The sequence below is a fragment of the Fringilla coelebs genome, assembly GCF_963513975.1.
Source record: "Fringilla coelebs genome assembly, chromosome: 2".
Taxonomy (NCBI): domain Eukaryota; kingdom Metazoa; phylum Chordata; class Aves; order Passeriformes; family Fringillidae; genus Fringilla; species Fringilla coelebs.
In genome coordinates, this window is record NC_140029.1 from 63,394,458 (window position 1) to 63,412,801 (window position 18,344).

Here is an 18,344-nt window from a genome sequence, read left to right on the forward strand (position 1 = left end):
ATTTTCAAATGTACTTAGACACCAGAAAAGCAATCTAAAAACAGAGGTGCCCAAATCACATCAGAAATTTTTGAAACAAATTCAAGATACCTATTTGATTTTTTTTTTTTGTTTGTTTTAATGCCTTTGGATTTTTATCCAAAGCTCATTTTGGTAAGATAATTTTATCCAAATCTTATTTTGTAGTATAATTAAAAAAAAACCCAAAAAAATAAAAAAAAAAACAAAAAAACCCCCCAAAAAACAAAAAAACCAAAAAAAAACCAAAAAAAACCACCAAAAAAACAAAAAAAAAAACCCCCAAAAAACCCAAAAAAACCAATAATAACAACAACAAAAATATTGCTCCAATATCTTAAATATACAGAATCTAATAATTATTTAGTTATTTTATTAGCCATGAAAACATACAAACCAGCATTTTAATTTGAAAAGCAGGTTCATACAGTAAAAAAAAAAAATTCAAACAACTAAGTCACCACTTTCCCATATAAAAACGGGAATACAAGTTAGTCAAGATAGCTTATTATATATTTGCTCATCTATAATTTAGTGTTTAATGACAACATATTGTATTTAGCACAAAGATGATTGTTTTAAGATAAGTAAGGTGATCCATAAAAGCTATAGATACAATCCTGAAAAAATTATTTGATTAATTTATCTACATTTGACTTTAGAGTTTCTTTCCTTTCTCACTGTCCAGTTAAACAAGAAATGAAAGCAGCTCAACAAACTTGTGTGTACAGGAGACACTAATCACACAGACAAGGAAAGGATGGTCATTTTCTTAACAATTTAAATGTGCAACCTTACATAACTGTATGTATTTAACAACTTTAATAAGATTTATGAACACACCTTTGAGGCAGAAAGACTCTGTTCCTAACTTAAGTGTTAGCCACAGAGCAATTAATGGTACATGATTTCAGAAATCAAACCAAGAACAAGAAAGGACTTAGATTTTTGTCATAGTTATTGTGTCATCTGTCATTCACTACTTTCTTTATGGGAAATCCTGTCTGGCATCCTTAACATTAATTGTTAGTGACAAGTAGATTTATGTTTATGAGCAAATGTAGAAATCTTCGCTAAATCTTTAGGACAAGCATGTATTTATTACTTTAATGGTAGTGATGAGAAATGGCATTTGTTATCCAAATACTTTCTTTTTCCCACAATATGCACCCCCACCGCCTCCTCCCCTGAAAAAATAAAGTTGTAATACTTACTCGACTGTACAACAGCTTGAGTCTGTGCAGAAGTGCCTGATGCTATGTTAGTCAATGCCCATGCAGCTTCAAATTGTAATGAAGGACTGTAATGAAAGAATTTTATACTAGTAAGTTGATACATCATCTGAAGACTATTTTATGGTTAATTTCAATATTGCTAGCTGTATCCATAAGAAATACTCTACAGTTAGGCAGCACCACTGGGCTAAAATGTAAAAAACTCCAACATCTAAGCCTGGACTTTTCAGGGGAAAAGCTCTAAGAAAAAAAGAGATCTTGCATTCCGTGACCTTCTGTAAACCATCCATCACTCTGAATTAACATTTGTAACAAAAAACCCCAACCAACCAACCAATTAAACTTGATTCTTCCACCATTACATTCCAGATCAAGGGCAAGCTGTTATACCTGGATACAGAAATTTTACTGCACCATCACTGACAGGCAAAATATCTAGAATCAGTATGAAAAGACAGCATCACACCTGTCTTATTAAATACAGATAAAATTAGTAAAAAATATCATGATAGCTGGGACAACATCTCTTCCAAGATGTCTGTCAACTGCTGTCTATGCCAACAGCAGTTTAGTAAAACAGTTTGCATAAAAACTGCTGTTTATGCAAATACTAATAGTTAAGAGTTCTATAAGCTACAAAAGAGCCCACGGTCATTAGCACAACTGTAAGTGTCTGGATTTAGGAAGAACAGAGAATATTTACTGTTAGGTGACTGTTTCATTTCCATGGGTTTTGTATCTTTATCAGTCATGTTTTATATATAGTTTTAAATTCCTGCTTATTTTAAACTTTTTTGTGTATTAATTTCCAAAGCAATTTGAGGTTTTATTTGGGATGGGACTGCAAAAGAATTAAACACGAGGTAAAAACAAATCACACCTGTCAGTAGCTACCTATAAACCTTTAAATTTTAGAATCAAGTGTATTAAAATTCTAGTTTTAGGTTAGTCCCTTTTTTCTTTCTCTCATGATAAGCTTTCAAGTATACCATGAACAACAGCTTTAATGATTTGTTATGCAAAGTCTTTTCAGAGTTTAACTCTGCTAAATATTATATAGGAATCCCGATTAAAAAGACTGCTTAAAAAAACATTGAGTTCAATTTTGAAAGACTTATTAAATATTTACAAGGGTAAATTATATAAAAACTAGCAGAAGATTCAAATTAAAAAGAATTTTCAAAGCACTGAACCATCTACCTCTGGAACAGACAAGCGTTCATGACCCATTTTAAAATTCTTTCCTGATTTGAATGTTATTGTCAGCTGCCTTCTAAGCAACTGTTTTGTTAAACAAGCTCGGAAAAAATCCTGCTCACAGTTCATAGTTTTGCAGCCATCAAAATATACCAAATATACCAAAACCATATTTTTGAAGTACCTAGCTCTCATAGCTGCAGAAATAACATTGAAAATGGAAATAATATAAATACATTCATGTCTGCCTGAGATCAAAGACAGGCTAAAATATTTACCTCAATTGTGTTAATCCCTATCTATCTGAATCAGGGGCTCAAGATTGGTTGAATACGGCATGCTTTGCTTCTTACATGTCATTAAATGCCTGCAGCTATATGCTCAGTGTTCTCTACATTCTTTACTGAAGCTCTTTGTTTTCCAATAGATTCAGAGAGCATGCTCACCATGTTCTACCATCACATAAGAGAGCAGCAGAGAGCCAGAAGGAAACACACCTTGCAGTGAGAAGAAACCAGAAACTTAAGCTAATAATCTTAATGGAAAAGACAAATGTATTCTGGAAAAATCCCCTGTTCACAACCAGGTGTGTTTCTCTGCCTTCATGCAAATACACACAACAAGTCTGTGGCAGGTTTCTTAAAAAAAGCTGGTAAAAGGCTGAAATATTCAAAACCAATGAGAAATGTAGTAAGGTTTTCTCCATTACTTGGATCTGTTCAAACACACTCGAAAAAATTAAATGACATTTCAGTGGCAGAATGAATATTCCTGGAGAACTTGTGATGTATCACCATGGAATGTGACCCACTGTGTCAGATTATATGGTGCTGGAATCCTCCATTTTGTTTCAAATAGTCTTTTTTTTTAATGCAAATTTCCAGTAACAATGAAGATTTTTAAAAGAATACTTACTTATCATCCCTTTCTAGGCATTTTACCAGAATTGGTAAAATTCCAGATTTTATTAAGTCATCAATAGGTGGATTTCTGTCACTGGATAGGAGTTTTCTGTGAAATTGAAAGTAAAAGTAAGTAACTTTTATAACAAAAAATGTTTAGAAATTATGTTTCTGTATTTTTATTTATTTTTACCTTGCAGCTTGGACTGCACTCAGTTGGATCACTGGGTTGTCACTTGTGGCATTCTGAAAAAAAAAATTAAAAACACAGTAAAAATTAAGAATGCACAGAACACACACTTCTAGTTTAAAAAAAAAGTTAAATGTAACATACCTGTAGTATAGCTTCTAGTGTTACATTTTGCTTGAAAAGAAAAAAAAAATTTTAGTAATTTTGCTGATAAATTATAACCTTCTTAAACATTTAATACATGAAAACTTATTTTAACAGTGTATCAGTTCATATATTTACTTTCAAATAACTGCAAGATAACAGAATATCTTGTTCATAGAGACATCACCAAAGTTTTAAAAATAATTCCAGAATCAAGGAACTTACTGCTTTGAAGTCAGCATCAACATCAGAATCTTCTAAGCTTTCCTCTTGAGGAACATTTCTTTTTTTCAAAAGATGTTCATCTCTTTTGTTCTGTAAAGAAATGACAAAAATAAAGCCACTTTTAATACTTATTAGTACAGGGTGGTGATGCACAACGGACCCTTTCAACATATAAGTATAGATAAGGTTGCCTTTTTTTAAAGGCATTTGTAACTGCAAATAGAATTTGCAGTATTTTAGCTGTAATAATCTGGCAGCTTGCTAATCAGACAGATCTACAACAATCCATGACATTTGAATTAATTAAAACTCACACTCTGGGGATCGGTTTTCTAACAGGCATTCATAATACTCATAGCTCTGCATGATATTAACATTTAGCCACACGTAACAGAAATTCTTTTTCAGTGTAAGATTATTTTTTAGCTAAACCTTGTTTTGAAGCTCCCTGGTCACATCTATTTGCATTTTCTGTGTAAAGTAGCATGTTCCATGCACACTGGGTACTTGCAGTATTTCCCACTCATGCTATTAGCCTAATTTCTGACAAAAAACAAGACACCCTCCAGTCTTAGTTCCTTTAAGGAATTACAAAAGAATAAAAATTATCTTTTCAGTGGTAAAATACCCATTTAACATTTCATTTTAACATTCCTAATTAATGAATTTGAAGACATAAAACAGTAATTTAAAAAGAAAGAAAACAAACCATCAATTGTTTACACTTTTTTACAAATTTAAAATGCATTAAAAGTATTATACCAAAACTGTGAAATGGTCTCTTCTAAATTTTAGACTTTATATTTTGTTTGGTATGTCTAGAGGTACAAAGACAGAAGGGGCAATGGAAGATGATGATACAGTATATATATCGGAACACCTTTCTATGTTTGGTTTTTTGTAAGTTAATTCAGATTTAATTCTTTAATGATTCAAAATGTTGAAAAAGAGTAAGAGCTAGCTCTAACATCTAGAATAAATCCAGTATACTACCAAGGAAAGGCAGGCTTTTCAGTCTCCAATTATCTGGTAACCACAGTACTCATTAGAAATTTTATTATACCACACCTGGTTTGTAATATCTAAAAAAGCATCTAAACAGAATGATGCGTTGAAGGGTCCCCAATATTTTATTTTATGTTATAAAAACCAGCAATTCCAGGTCCAAAATTTCTGGGACTTGTTTACCTTTCAGACATCTTAGAAATACTTAAAACAAGTTTGAAATCCTCCCAATTAATATGCTTTCTTTTCATATAAAAGAAAGCTAGAACTACAAACAAGCATGAGAATAACCCTTTAATGCAGAAGACAACATCCCACAGACTTAGCATAGTTTAATTTTAGTCAAGTTGTAAGTACAGAAACTAGATCCTCAGAGTGCACAAGACCACCTAGACTGGCTCCAGAGCCGTGCAGTAACGGCTGCATACATGGAGCACATCAACACCGACAAGCACCACGGGCAGCTTGTTGGCAAGTGCATCTGGAGAGAAGGAGATGGAAAGGAGCAGGCAGCTGAGCACCAAGAAAGCAGTGTATGCAGACAAAGAGCATCAGGCAGGAACACATTAACTGATGGGTTCACCAGAAAGACCTATAATGTATTCACCTGATTTTCCCACACCAGACACTGAGCTGAACAAGAGCCTCTCCTGTTCCAGTAAGCCTTCTATACCTGCACACACAACTACCCAACTATCCAACTGTTCAGCACCACGAGCTTACCTCCCAGAATGCCTTCTACGGTTAACCTTAAACAAAACAACTATGAGTAACTATGAGTAACAGTCCATATTCTAAGGCCAAGATATTACACTCTCTTAAGAGAAAGAAACTTCACAGGATGTAACTGACCACAGAATAACACCACAATTTCTGTGAGTGCAGGCAATGTCTTCAGGCCCTCAGTCGTATGGCGCGATAGGCTCCAGAAAAAATTAGTTCAGCCAAGGAAAGAAAGGAGGAGCAACGACGTTTCTGTAGCTACTTCACTGTTTGCAGGTGGCGTGGTTGAAAAACAACTGTCAGGACCAGTAGAGAAGTTTCCACAGCAGCCTGAGACAGAGAGGCTACTACTTACCGAGAAGTACTAGAAGTTTCTATTCTAATTAGCTTTTATTATAAAGTCAAAATGTTCACAAAACCTTTCAGTTCTAAACAGTGCCCCTAAGGCTATTTGAAATATCATTGTCCATCTGCAAAAGTGTCCAATCCCCAGACAGCTAAAATGCTCTCTCCAGTAATTTGACAGGCCAATCACTCTCCTACAGAAGGTAAAAGAAGATGATTTGCAGTCTGCCATGGCTTTAAAATGCTTGTATTTGGACATATTGTAGCAAACTCAAAAAGGTTTTGCCTAAATCAAAGCAGTGACCTCTTCTGCAGGCTTCTGTGCTGAAAATGAAGACAAATGAATATACCTGGATACAGCTGTCGTGTTCAAAGCCTGTGAGAGAGCCCTTTCAAAGGTAGAAGCATCAGAGTAGAATTCTCATGAAGGGTAAAACCTTGTCACAAACAAAATGCAGCAGGTCTCCTTCTAAAGGGAAGATCCTCAACACTGCCTGCTGCCTGAACCATGTATACTATGTGCAGTAAGTACGGAAGCTCATAAACAGGTGCTGACTGCTGGTTATAAGTATTGCCAACATTCTGGAGAGATCCCACTACAGCAGCCTACAAGGGTTTCAACAAACAAACTGTACAAACAGAAGGCATTGGTAAACATGCCAAATGAATAGATAACAGTAATGATACCAGGAGTGCACTTTCCTGTCCAGTTTTTATGACAGATGCCAATCATTTGCTTCACTGACAGTGGGATGATTAAGCTACACGAACAGTAAGTATTCAAGTCCTGCAGATCCTGGTACTTCTTTTGTTTATCTTCTTGGAAGATGGCCACAGGATTAAAAAAAATATAGACTAATGCAAGGCAGTTTCAAATGTTGAAAAACCCAATTTAACAGAAGACTTCTTGTGGGTAAAGGGAACATCCTAAAAGCTCTGTGCTACACTGAACTTAGTACTAGGGGACATAGCCAATGGGATGCTCTAACAGAACTGGGAAAGGTGTCAAATATGAATTTATACATATTTTTCAGCACTGGACATGCAGGAAAGCTCTGTAAAGAGTGCCAACTGTAATGAGGTTCCAAGATTAAAAGGGAAAAGAAATTAACAGAAAAATCTTTGCCTGCAGGTAACAAATACCATTACAAAATGTTTCTTCATGTCAGGGGAAAGTTTAGTAGGAACTCAGTAGCCAGTAGAAGTTCTTGAGGCACAAAAGTTAGCATAATTATGTTTGAGTCTTCTGAGGACAAAAATGAGAACTTCAAGAACATTTCAACATTAGAAACTGGAGTTCCTAATGCTGGCCAGTATTAGATATACTCACAGATGACAACAAGCAGCTCTTGCCCCTGTAATTACATCCAAGGAGAGACTAAGGGTTCAAGCCAGTGATGGAGGTTTTCTGGATATCCCTTTTAAGCTACCACTGAGCCCAAGCCAGATTCCAAGATTCTTCATCAGATAAAGATTTAGCTACAGATTCACAATTAGAAGAGGTAGGCAACTTCCCTACATTTGAGTTCTGCTAATTCACCTTTGTGACAACACAGAGCCATCAAAATGTTCCTGTTTGGTTAGTGTTCATCTGTCTCAGAAAAGGAGAAAATTGACTAAAAAGAAGTAGATAGCCTAAGCATGGATTGCAAAGATTGAGACCTCTTAAGTCAGGGAACAGCAAGATCTCACCCAAATGGATTCAAGCAAATCTCCAAAGAATTTCTTCATAGCCCTTTTCAACTACGCCTCTAAAAGAATCCATTAGGAATGTAATTTTCCTCTTAGGTTTTTTTTTTTTAATGAATCAGTTGAGGCAGGGTAAACGCAAATTATTTTCCAAGAATTTGTGCTACTAACACTTTATAGGAAGTCTCCAGAAGAACACACTAATAGTGCTTCAGTGTCCCTGTCATTGTAGTCATTCTTCAAACTGGTAGACTTATATTATGTACTAAAATATGTTCTTTACAGCGAACAAAAAGCTATACATACACACTGAACTGGAAAAGACACAACTGATATAAGCTTTACTATCCTGAAACTAAATCTTTTCTTTTTCTTTTGGATTTTCAGACTTACTGAGAATCAGAAAAGGATTTTTTTCCACCCTAGCACTCCCAGCAGCATAAAAGAAATTCTTTGTTCTCCTTTATTTAGGAGCTATCATGGACATAAGCAATCTTACTTAAGAAAGATCAGAGTAGAAACAAGGACGGTATGCCAGGGAAAGTGGTAAAAAAAGACATATGCCCATGACTCTTTAATCCACCACTTATTTAGCAAATAATTGCTTTGCCTTGCACCAAACTTAATTGGCAATTAGAGCTTTCATGTGCTCATGTCTATGAGCTCTCAGGGGCAGCTGAGTTTGCCAAGAAAGCCAAAAATAAACCTTGCAAGAGATCATGGAAGTTCTTAGGATTCCAGTTAGTGGGACAGTATCCTGTGTTTCTGCTGAAGTTAGGAGTGCTAAGGCTTCCTTTGAAGGGTGACATCTGATTTAATGACTGTATCATCAACCTCGCTAAGGACTACCTTTCTTTAGGCATACAAGTGGCCCAAGTCAAACTTCATCTTCAGAGAAAGCCAAGGAACCAGAATCAAAGAATGTCTCAGAGCAATGGAGTTACAGGATTCATTTAGATATAGAACCTTAAACTGAATCCTAACCATTGTTCATCCACCATGGCCCTCTAGACTGAGACTAACAGACTAAGCCAATTAATTCCAGGATCCCTGTTACTAAGAGCAGCCTTCACGTTTCTGGGATGCTGAAACCAAGTGATAAACACTCTAAATGAGACTTCACCAAGACACTGCACTGAAGAGCTTGACAGTCTACATCCTGATGCAGTCTCCATCACCTGATGCTTACAGTGTCAAAACTGACACTGTTATCTACCAGGAAAGGAAATTAGCTATTGTTTAAGCTCTCAGAGCTGTTGCTGTACAAACAATATAATCAGAAACCAAGACTATATTTCCAGAAATGTAGTAGATCCATTCTCAAAATGCATAAAACACAAAGCCAATATGGAATCAGTAAAAGGGCACCTGACCATGAGGAGTGTCATCTGACTGGCTCATGATGCCAACTCATGCCTCAACCAGGAATCTGCCAGACTACTGCTACCTTTTCATGTCAGACAGCTTTGTTAATCTTTGTCAAATAAATTCCTAAACAAATAATAAGTGATTGAGAAATAAAAAGCAGGGAAAAAATAGTTTCTTCCTGAGTAAGAGCTGTGGTGTGAAGACAGTGAATAGAGATAATACATTCTTGAAACACAGATTGAGTTGCAAATGCACCTTGATGGCTGTAATTTCAACAGAATAAACACCTCACACTGATGCATGCAGAAATTGTTTACTACTGTTCAAAGCCATGATTTTTTATTTATTCCATCTTACTAAACAGAGATGTGAGCAATTTCATCAGATCCATTCATTTAATATTTATATCCACACTGATTCAAAAGACAAACCCATGATGGTGTTGTGCTTCAACTGTACAGATCAAGAATACACTCAATTTGTCTCTTTTCTTTAAAGCCAGGTGTACATGTAGCATCTGGGTAGCTGGGATGAAGAGAACACATCCCTTTCCTTTGAAGCGGCATCAGTGGATTACTAAGGTGATGCCAAAAATTTCCTGATTTTGGCATACTCACACTAGAGCAGCAGCGTTAACTGTAAAGACTAAAGCAATGATATTACAACTTATCCTTTCCACTGCTGGAACTTGATAAAACATATCCCTTAATATTTCAGTCTCAATTCTGTACCAGGAGCAATGGTACAGAATCTCATCTGCCACAGAATTCTCACTGCAAACCAGTTGCCCACCAACACCAGCTGAGTTTACACACACTGAATTTATTATTAAAGCAGATTTTTTTCTGGTCCCTGCAGTGAAGATGTTTAACCAACACTCAAGAACACCAATTCCTGCATTTAAGAGTGCTGCAGCTGCTGTTCAATCTTGATTAACAGTCTGACCTATATCCAGTGCTTAGGCTTCTCCTCTAAATGTGTAACTGATCTTTGCATGTGCAGCTTTCAGTGAGAAGTCACTGGCAGCTCATAGGCTTCCTCCTCATTTTCACTCACATATTACTGGCACATGCTGGATTCCTTCCACACAGGATAATATCTTGCCTTAAGTGCCTGACTTGCTCCCCACCATGCTTCTGTAATAAACTGGCCTTGAAATTGTGACCTGTTACAAACACCAATTATAAGAATTAATTTAAAATTAAAAGTCTCACTTTGCACTGCAAAGTTCTCTCCAAAGATTGCACTGGAATGCTCACATTCCATCTCAATTTACTAAGACGTATAAGGATATGCTGCATTAGTTAAGCCACCTTTTACAGGTTTGCTTTGCTAGCACGCACAGGCTGCCCAAGTGCTATGAATGACTTTTCCCAATACAGATTTCACAGTTACACAGCAAGTTTTATACCATTTCTGAACAAAGAGGACCTCTAACATGTCAGCATAAACTTTCACTCCTGATCATTTTCCAGTCTTCTGGGTCAAATTAGATTTCTTTGACTAATTATTATAGTCTCAGGATGAATCTTAGAAATATTTATAGTTTACATGGCAGTGAGATAGAGAAGTTTTTCTGTAAGACCTGAAAAAACAAAGTCCCCTTTTCCAAGAGGAACAGAAGGATCCCAGGAAAATACTAGCACAAAACTTTCTGGTTGCTCCTACACAATCAGGTGATAAGTGCAGACAAAATTTCTCAAAAAATAAGTCAAGCTAATTTCTATCAACATAGTTTCTATTTACAAACCCTTCACTTCGATTTTAGCAAGGATTTTGCATTCTCAGTTTGCAAAAAATAAAAAAAAAGAGAGAATTTGATGGGTGTGCACTTCTAAGCAAGCACTACTCAAACTGTCAAGGATTCAACTGGCAAACTGGAGATAAGCATCAAATGGGAGACCAAAAGGAGCTTGGGCTATACTGAGAATATTCCAACCAAATACTTACCAGGTCATTAATGAAAAGAATAGAAAATATAGGTTATACCAAGCTGGAGAAGCCTGGAAACATCCTGGGGAACAGAATGGGAAAGCCTGGAAAAGCATATCTAATTCAGAAGATAGAAGTCAATTGTAAAAAAAAAATCTGCATTTATTCAACTATGCAAACAAAACAAATAACTACACTTGCTTTGTGGTACTCGAAGAAGTGTACAAAGCATACACAGACTGTGTGCCTGTCAACTTTATACTTAGTATAAAGAGGAATATGGTATCAGGAACTGGTTTTCACTATTCCATTTAAAACTCAGCTGCAACCTGCATCCTTTCAGATTTCCACACTTCCAGAAAAATACAGGCAATTTGGATCTAAGAAGCAGCAACAAGTCAAATCTAGGAAAGAGAATGTTCAAGAAAAGGGTGAAGAACTGAAGGTGTCTCAATAGGATAAAGGTAAAGGGGCCAGTATGAAGTCCTCAAGTACACTGAAGGTACCACAAAGCAAATAAAAGTTTTACCCTTCCTATTTGAGGTGCCAAGAAAGGCAGTTGGAAGAGTTATGAAAGATGAGGCTGTAACAAATGCTCTAATTAGGCAGAACCATAAACTAGATCAGCTCTCATACTCATGATCTTCTCAACCATACTGACATTTACCCAATACAGCCAAAATCAGACCCCCAAATTAACTCCCTTTACAGCATGGAAGCAATAATTTTCAGAAAACAAGATAAAGGAACAACTTCATTTTCTAAATGCTAAAACTCTCCCTTTTCCCATTCAGAGATTTTAAACATTTGAACAGCTGAGAACTCTACTGTAATAACTGGTACAGAAACTGAGTATGGATTATTTCCAAGTGATACACTGGAGTAAAGCAGCGCTGTTCTGTTGTACTGAGCTTCACAAATTGGAGAAGAAAAATTAGAAGCCACAGTTAGTATTTAACAAATTTACACCTTTTCTATACAAGTTTGGGGCTATAAAGCAAAGCTTATGGAAAAATATTTATTTAAGACACCAGAGCACTTTTAGCAAAGTAACACAGTTGATAAAGAAAAGCAGACTCACCTTCCGCAATTCAATTGTAACCTCATTTCTGTGTCTTCTCATAGTCTGTTAAAAAAAAAAAAAAAGAGTATGTCAAGAAAGTAGTATTCCGTTTTGGAACCAGCTGTTTCTAGGTAAAAAAAAAAGCACAGTTATTCATCAAAAGACGTAAAAAACTGTGCATAATTTATAACTCAATCTTTTCTAGGAGTACGCACATGTTTTTTGTGATATTTTGATCGGTTGGGCTTTTTTTGTTTGGTTGGTTTGTTCTCTTTTTTTATAATCATACACCTTACAGATAGCTTTGTCATAAACCACAAGTATCCATCCCAAAGGTACAAAATATCAACTTCCCCATGGAGTTCCACTAGAATGATTCTCCAGGCGTTTTCACTGAAATGACTCTCCAGGTGTGTTTATATGTGCAGACCATAGGCAGCAGTAAATCCAGGTTCTCATATTCTCATATCAGACAATCTCATATTCCCATATAATCACATTCACAACCTAAATACATAACCTATACCAGTTCTTTGTCCAAAATCAATCATGACTGAGCTCTATGCAACAAGACCAATCAGGCTTGCAGAAAAAGGAAACAAAGTAGTACAGTGGTACTGAGTCTCCTTAGGCTCTGTTGCCAAAACACTGCAAAGGAAAACCAACCCACAAGCATCTCAGCTCCTTAAAGATACTGGGCACTCAGAATGCATTCCTGACAATGCTGCTGTACCTCTCAGATAAGAAAGACCAGAAGATTGAAAAAGAATTTTAGCCTGCTGAAGGCAATCTCCTGAAGTTCATTCAAGTATCAGTGGGAAAGACATTTACCATCAGAAGGCAATTCAAAGGAGAACTGGACCGGATGACTGCTGGCAGTCCAGCAAGATCACCCACACTAACTAAAATTAGCCTTTTAAAATACTTTCTATGTCCTATCCTTGCTACTGACCTTCACTGCCACTATCATGTTCCTTTTGAGTTAGGGCAAATAACTCCCTGAGCAAAAAAGTTACCAGTGAAGATCAGCAATAAACAGTAAACACCAGCACTCCCCATTAGCCACCTAAGAAAACACCAAGCATGCTAAAGACAAAACACAGGTAGAAAAAATGAGCACTATGAATATACACAGGACAGCTACAATAGCTTCACTGTTCTCAGCCAGTTTGCACAGCAGTGCCATGGGCAGGGGTGCTGCTCACTAGACCAGACTGCTCAGAGCGCCACCCAGCCTGGCCTTGAACACTGCCAGGGAAGGGGCATCAGCAATTTCTCCGGACAACCTGTGCCTCACCACTCCCGCAGTAAAGAATTTCTTCCCAACATCTAATCTAAACCTGCCCTCTTTCAGTTTAAAAACATTGTCCTTTGTCCTCTTGCTATCTGCCTGTATAAACACCCTCTCTCCTTCCTTTTCTGTAAGCCCCCTTAAGGTACTGGAAGGCTGCAATGAGGTCTCCCTGAAGCTGTCTCATCTCCATTATGAAATTCATCAAATTCTCCATGAAATTCATTACCCTGGGTTCACCTGAGAGTAAGAAAGGCTTGTCTTCCTGCCTACTGCTCACTCTTGTAAACATGGACAAAATTCTCCTTTCACATCTACAGGGTTGAACTCTACTTTAAACAAAATAAGTCCTCATTGCCGTAAGAGGACACCAGCACTACAGCATCCACCAGAACTACATGTTATTTCCCCCTCTCATCATTTTGGTAAACTATTTGATACTTGTGACCATCTGAGCCTGCTGCAACAGCTCAGTATGATAGGCACTGGGTAGCTGGGGAATGGGAGGGCATTGCATAGGTTCATTTGTCTGAACAAACGAAGAACTCAAGAAGTCATCATATGCAACTAGCAAGACCAGTCATTCAAATTTCTTGTTTTATTAGAACTTTATATTTGAATAATCTTAATAACTGTGTCAAATTTAAGGACACCATATAGCCTGAAGTTTTTCAACACTTCTTCCCTGTGACAGCTGCCTCGCAGTACTAAAGGGGGATACAAGAGAGCTGGAAAGGGGCTTTTTACCAGAGCATGGAGAGATAGGACAAGGGGGAATGGCTTTCAACTGAAAGAGGGCAGGTGTAGACTAGACATTAGAAGAAATTCTTTACTGTGCAGTGGTAATGTGGAGAGATGGAATGTAAGAAAATAGTGCAGCAGGTAGTCTCACACCTGAGGAGTTGCTGCAGAGGCAATTACTAAAGATTAGAAACAGGCCCAGCTCTTAACAAGCCATACCTGTATCCAATAAGGGCAAGTGCTACAAAAGAGCAGGCTGGGTAGCTGTGAGGAGAGATGGCATTTGTTGGCTGCACTGTGAAGCAAGATGATTATGTTGGCTGTGAGGAAGAGGAGTCAGATGACTGCTGCAAGGACCAGGGACAGGCAGCACATAGAGGAGCTGCGTTAAGAAAGAACTTCAAGGAGGTATGAGGCCCTGGAGATATAAAATCCCTTGCGCTTATTATAAGGACGCTAGAAGTCGTGCTAAGGTGACGTGGTAAGGCAGTGGCACAGGCTTCCCAGAAAAGTTGTTAATGTTCCAACCCTGGAATTGTTCCAGACCAAGTGGGACGAGGCTTTGAAAACAACCTGGTCTTGTGGAAGGTATCCTCGTCCATGGTGGGAGGGTTAGAAATGGATTTCCAAGGCTCCTTTCCACTCACTCCATTCTGATTCTGTAACTCTGCATTTCAAAAAAAAATGTAACTAAACAATGCTGTAAAGTCTCCTTTTCTTGATCATTCTGTGTTCTAGACACCAAAACTCTTTACTGAACTTTTCACTAGCGACATCATCCCACCTTCCCCTAAAATCTCACCTTTTATTCCTACTGATCTTTAATTTTGAGCAGCCCCCTATCATAATCAGTGAACTCGAGCGTCCACTAGAATGTTCCTCTCCAAAATCAAATACTGTATGTGCCAAATTTGAAGTCTCAATGATTTAACTGACGCAAGGCACAGTTCACTTTTAGGTTTGCTCCCTACCTACAATTTACTCATTTATCTATGCAAGAATACTCTAGAACACTTCTACCGAACAGAAAAACTAGACTAAATCTGAAGTTCTTTAGCAGACGATACCATTTATCACCTATCACTCTTGTGGAAGCAGGGCAGACTTAAGGAACACTATATGCTGTGCTCAGCAGTTTGATATTTCTGGTTTAAAAAAACCAAACACAGAGCAGTCCCAGACAAGACATTACTACTCATTTCATCAATTTACTCTAAAACCTTCTCTAACAATATTTTGACTAAAGACAGTTACTCAAGAGTCAGCCATCCATAAAGTCTCTATTGAAAACCCCAAGCTTCTTTCTAAGGACAAATAATTCACTCAGATTTTCCATTAGGGTTTTATCTTTCTTCAAGCTTCCATTACTTCAGCCTGTCTGATCCTACCCTATTACAAATCTGTCTCAATATTTTTTTACTCTTTCTCCTTTTTTATCAAGTTGATCTTCAAAATATTTCACTACTCCATTACACACAGTTTTCACATTTAATGTACAAAAATCTCCCATCTTTTCCTCATTTAGAGAGCTACCACTCTTTAGAAACATTCATAAAAAAAGTTATCACCTCTGCAGACATTTTTGCTGTCCAATACCAGAGATTTTTTGAGCTCTAGTACTCTTCAGGCAATCTTTGTATTACCCGGGTTTTAGCTGGTTTTTTGTATTCAATTTTAAACTTACTATGAGTATTTTCTCTTTAAAGCAGCTCTGGTACTTTTTCTTTCTACCTTCCTCCTCTTAAAGGCAGTACAGGTTGATAACTGGGATATCGGTTTTAACTCCATGGAACCAATGACTGTTACTAAACAGTTTAGTGCCCCTGCTCCCAGGGCTCTCCATCTTTAAAAAAAAAGTCCATTTGTCAGGGTCATTAAGATCATCAAGAATCAGTGATAAAATGTTGGGGCTAGAGGCTTCCTACAAGCACATGGGACTGAAGTTCCCAAAGAACCTGTGGTGCATTCTGGCAGTTAAACTTGGTTGCCATGGCTGGATCATGATCAGTGCTCCTTGCTTGAAGTCTGCTGACACTACTTCTAACCCAACACTTGTGTCCCTGACACAAGACATGACCACTGCATATCAATGTGTTTAATCCCATGGATTCCACTTAATTCATACTTGTCAATTGTGGCAATTACAGACGAACATGAAAAACACATGAATGCACTTCACATTGGCTTGATTACCTAATTTTATTCATGCTTCTTACTAGGGGATTTCTCCAGACTGTTGCCCAGCTTGATTTTCTCCTCTTTACCATTGGAGCTGATACACTAGTGACAGACTACTCTATGGTAAGACTCTGAATGTCCACAATCTAGTCATCCTTGCCTTGAAAGACCTAAAATATATTTTAGCTTCATCCAATCATAAGAAGTGCAGGTACACATAAAGCACCATATTCTGCATACTCTTGCTGGACTTTTGGAAGCTTTATTTTAAAACTTGCAGACTAAAAGGCACAATTTCCAATCTTAAATGGTGGGGTGAGATGAGGAGAGTGGGACAGGATAGGACAGGAAGATCCTACAGCCTCAGAAGAGTCACACATAACGCAATAGCGTATAAAAGAAGCAGTCTTAAGTACCACTGCTAGTCTCCCTTCACAACATTACATCTCAATTGTTACACATGACTCAAGGCAGACTTAAGTTCATAAGGCTTTTGTAACAAGAGATTTCTTCTCCCCAGTTCACTGTATGTAAGGAACAATTATTTACCAGTATGTTTGACAAGCTGACATGACCACAGTAATGCACCGAGGACTCTAAGTCTTGTAACAGAAGTCCAAAGTAGATGTTGAGCAGTATTTCTAATTTCAAATTCCTCAGCATTTTGTTATTTTATAAAATAAAGCATTAAAAACCCCCCAAAATCTGCTACATGTTGTTGGATAAATCAGTGTTTCACTTCTACCCTGAATTTCTGAATATTCTTCCAAAGTCAGATACAGTTACCTATGAGGAATCACTCCTTAGCACCTTCCACTTGAAGGAAAAATAATTCCTAGTTCCCTCAAACCAGAAATTAATTTCATATGCCAAAGAAGAAGATTACTGCACACATTAGGGTTGCTGTGTTAAGGGGCTGCAAGGGAACTTTGTTTCACTGTGACACAAAACAAAAAAATGCTAAGCTGACAAAAGACAAGAGATTTAAGAGACACTAGACCTTGAGGAAAAAAGAGGAAAAGAATGCCACGGTCCCTGTACAACTGCCTTTGACACACTCAATGGGCAGAAAGAACACAGAATATAGTTGTACTCATCAGATCAATGTTTCAGGTCTCTCAACAAGGGTGGCATCTCTCTCAACAAGATGACAAGAAACTCAGAAGTTCAGTTTCAGCCACCTGAGGTGAAGGGAAATGTCTTCCTTATTTTTCAGTTGATACTTGTTACATGACAGAACACAAAACTGCATCAAACTCTTGATATCAAAAAGCAATGGCCTCTGAAATTCTGAATTATTAGTATAAGCTATACCACCAGCAATTCAAAGATTTATTTTTCAAATATTTGGAAGCCTTTTACCGAACCACACACACTGCACAAGTACCATTCATGAAACTGCATATGAGAGTGCACAGGATGTATGTGCTCATAATGTGTTAAAGAGCCAATACCACTCCTATCACACTGCCACTTGGTGCCTTACCACGAGCCATGCAGACCTTTCTGAAAAAGAAAAGGATTACTTTCAAGTGTTGAATAACATTAAGATTCTATGGAGCTAAGTCCCACAAGTTTTTTGAGCCTTTGTTTAACATAAAACCATTTAACTGCATAATACATTAAACTACTTGAAAAGGCAACCCATATACCCTCTGTGTAGCAGACACTGAGATGGCTAAGGCCCCATGGAGGATGGAAACTTAGAGATAAGGAAATGCTGAGTCAGAATAGCTAAGCCTGGAGTCTTCACTTAGGTCTTCCGGCCTAGCTTATCTCTCTGTGACCCTACAGGCTATTCACCCTAACCCTTACAATTGGTCAGTTCCCAATCCCCCCTAACCCTATATAAGTAGCCACCCTGGCCCATTCTGGCAGAAGAGCTGCTGTCGGAACCCTTTGCTAACTCCCTGCAAATAAACCATCGTGGAATCTCCGAGGCTGCCTTCTCCTCTCTCTCCATCTGCTTTGTGGAAGCCATTGCGGCCAGCACCTTAGCAAGCTGAGAGCTGCAATTATAAAAGAGCTGAAAATCACTAAGAGCTGATAACCACTGTGCTTGCTAAGGTGCCAGGCTAAGACAGCTCTTAGGGCTCAG

General features: G+C 37.6%; 1 protein-coding gene across 1 annotated transcript in view; it reads right to left on the reverse strand.

Annotated features, from left to right (window-relative positions):
• Window positions 1–18,344, reverse strand: part of KPNA3 (karyopherin subunit alpha 3) — a 47,477-nt gene that overhangs the window by 15,744 nt on the left and 13,389 nt on the right. Inside the window, exons 2-7 of the mRNA XM_084226354.1 lie at window positions 12,055–12,099; window positions 3,912–4,001; window positions 3,687–3,716; window positions 3,546–3,598; window positions 3,366–3,461; window positions 1,233–1,318 (exon numbers count right to left, since the gene is read on the reverse strand). Of these exons, the coding sequence (XP_084082480.1) occupies window positions 1,233–1,318; window positions 3,366–3,461; window positions 3,546–3,598; window positions 3,687–3,716; window positions 3,912–4,001; window positions 12,055–12,099 (400 nt within the window). The remainder of the gene's footprint in view (window positions 1–1,232; window positions 1,319–3,365; window positions 3,462–3,545; window positions 3,599–3,686; window positions 3,717–3,911; window positions 4,002–12,054; window positions 12,100–18,344) is intronic.